The sequence below is a fragment of the Photinus pyralis genome, unplaced genomic scaffold (genome assembly GCF_008802855.1).
Source record: "Photinus pyralis isolate 1611_PpyrPB1 unplaced genomic scaffold, Ppyr1.3 Ppyr1.4_LG8, whole genome shotgun sequence".
Lineage (NCBI taxonomy): Eukaryota > Metazoa > Arthropoda > Insecta > Coleoptera > Lampyridae > Photinus > Photinus pyralis.
The window spans coordinates 18,634,893-18,636,754 of NW_022170819.1; the positions used below are offsets into that span (position 1 = coordinate 18,634,893).

Below are 1,862 nucleotides of genomic sequence, written 5' to 3' on the forward strand. Positions count from 1 at the left end.
TCTCAATCAAACTTCTACGTACATCATGAGAAAGCATTACATATCTGACATCTCTAATCAATAAACAAAGCTACCTTCCCCAAAATACTGACCTATTACTTCAACTCTTAACTGATTTTATAAACCTTGCGTAATGGTTTAAAGGTGCCGTTAGTTTATGGTCTATATTTGTTACCGGTTAAAAAAACTGCAAAAAACCATTGCGGTAGTGTATAAAGAATTTCAAGTAGAAAATAAAGTTTCCCAATTTTATGACGTGTAATTTAAGTAAGCCTAATTGGATAAGGTTCAAGACAGTTCAATGATAATAGTGTATAATTTGTGGGGCCGATAAATGAATTATGAATTCTAATCTAATCAAAACAGCTTCCACTTATAGTTAGCATGATTGTATTCCCCATAAACAGACAAAAGTGTCAAGATGCAGGCGATTTTTTGGTGTTTGGTCTTTCTCTATGCCTCAGTTCAGGTGAGTCGCAAAAGCTTACCTTCATTCAAATTGATGATAATTTCAGTCCCGCTCGTACGAAGGACCCAATCCTTTTAGTGGCCAAATCGGCTTGGAGTGCAGAGAAGAAGGCAGGTTGAACGATGACGCTCTACGAAACATTTTGGACGAACACAATATAATCGTCCGAAGGAACCCTCACGTATATTCATTCTTCGAGTGCACGTTTAGAAAGTATAAATTTCTTGAGGATGGGAAATTTGTTAAGGATACCATCCTACCCTACATGGCGAAAGGCCCGGTAGAATTTTACAAACCCAACGTTGTCGATCATCAGAAGACTGCTGAAGAGACTTACGAACTTTGCAAAAACGAGGAAGGTAAAACAGCCGGCGAGCGCGTTGTCAATTTCATGAACTGTGCTGTAAGACACCTTACTGCCGTTGACTATCATCAGCAGCCTGCTAATAAGATTTACGAAATTTGCAAATACAAGAAAGGCGAAATGACCGGTGAACGCTTTGTCAATTTCATGAACTGTGCTGCAGAACACCTTTCTCGCAACGAATAAGTTGAAAACAGTTGTTGATTACAGTAAAATTAAATGTGACGAAATCGCAATCATTAAAGACCCTTTTAAATGCGTTGTCGTTTAGAGTGCGCTATTGCAGGCAAGGCCAGCTTCGAAGGAACGCGCCAAACGTCCCCACTTACGCCGAATTACCGCACACATCGTAAAACACCTGCATCTCTTTGCCATAACAGCGATAAAAACACGTGCGTTAATTACATTTCGCCTGATAAACTCTTTACCGGAAAATTGAACAAATTAAAAAGCGAAGCAAAGAGGCAATCGCATTGTTGTGTAAATGACGCCATGTAATCGTTGTTTCGATCTAACCACCGAAAATAATGACGAGACACCCTGTGTATGAGTATATTTCAGCCTATTTAGTGTTAATGTGACTAATGACTAATGAACTAATTCATTTTTAGATGATTTACGAGTTTAATTTCAATCCCTTGCCAAATCAAGCATACAGATGTGATGACCCCTTTGTTACCTTGACTTTTTTTTTTAAATAAAGCGCCAAAATTAATTTAAACTTGAATTTGAACTGTCCAACTGTAACAACGTATAAGCACAGATTTGGTTTTTTTTCTTGAATTTGTGTTTGCGTATTTGGTTTTCCTTTTAGAATTGTTTGTAATTGCGTAATTTTTGTTTTAAATTTTAGCGCCTTTGTAAATTATTCAATTCCGATAGTATGCTTTAACTGAGACACATCTGGTCAGGTTTGCGTACCTTGTGGGAGGCTAAATTTAGTCGTTCGAGAGTTTTGTTCTGAGGCAAAATGTAAGTAACACACGTGTTTTGGCTCTGATAACGGCTTCAGTACCGATGGAATTTACC

At 37.8% G+C, this 1,862-nt stretch overlaps 1 protein-coding gene across 1 annotated transcript; it reads left to right on the forward strand.

Annotated features, from left to right (window-relative positions):
- Positions 1-352: 352 nt before the first annotated feature.
- Positions 353-1,091, forward strand: LOC116179079. Its single transcript, XM_031498785.1, has 2 exons — positions 353-469; positions 516-1,091. Exons 1-2 carry the CDS (start codon positions 422-424, stop codon positions 1,017-1,019), a joined length of 552 nt encoding a protein of 183 aa, XP_031354645.1. The 5' UTR covers positions 353-421; the 3' UTR covers positions 1,020-1,091.
- Positions 1,092-1,862: the final 771 nt, after the last annotated feature.

Excerpts from the sequence above, each read along its gene's own strand:
- LOC116179079 (XM_031498785.1), top strand. The coding sequence starts at position 422 with ATGCAGGCGATTTTTTGGTGTTTGGTCTTTCTCTATGCCTCAGTTCAG. Across the intron at positions 470-515 it reads TTCTCTATGCCTCAGTTCAG|TCCCGCTCGTACGAAGGACC; the intron begins GTGAGTCGCAAA and ends TGATAATTTCAG.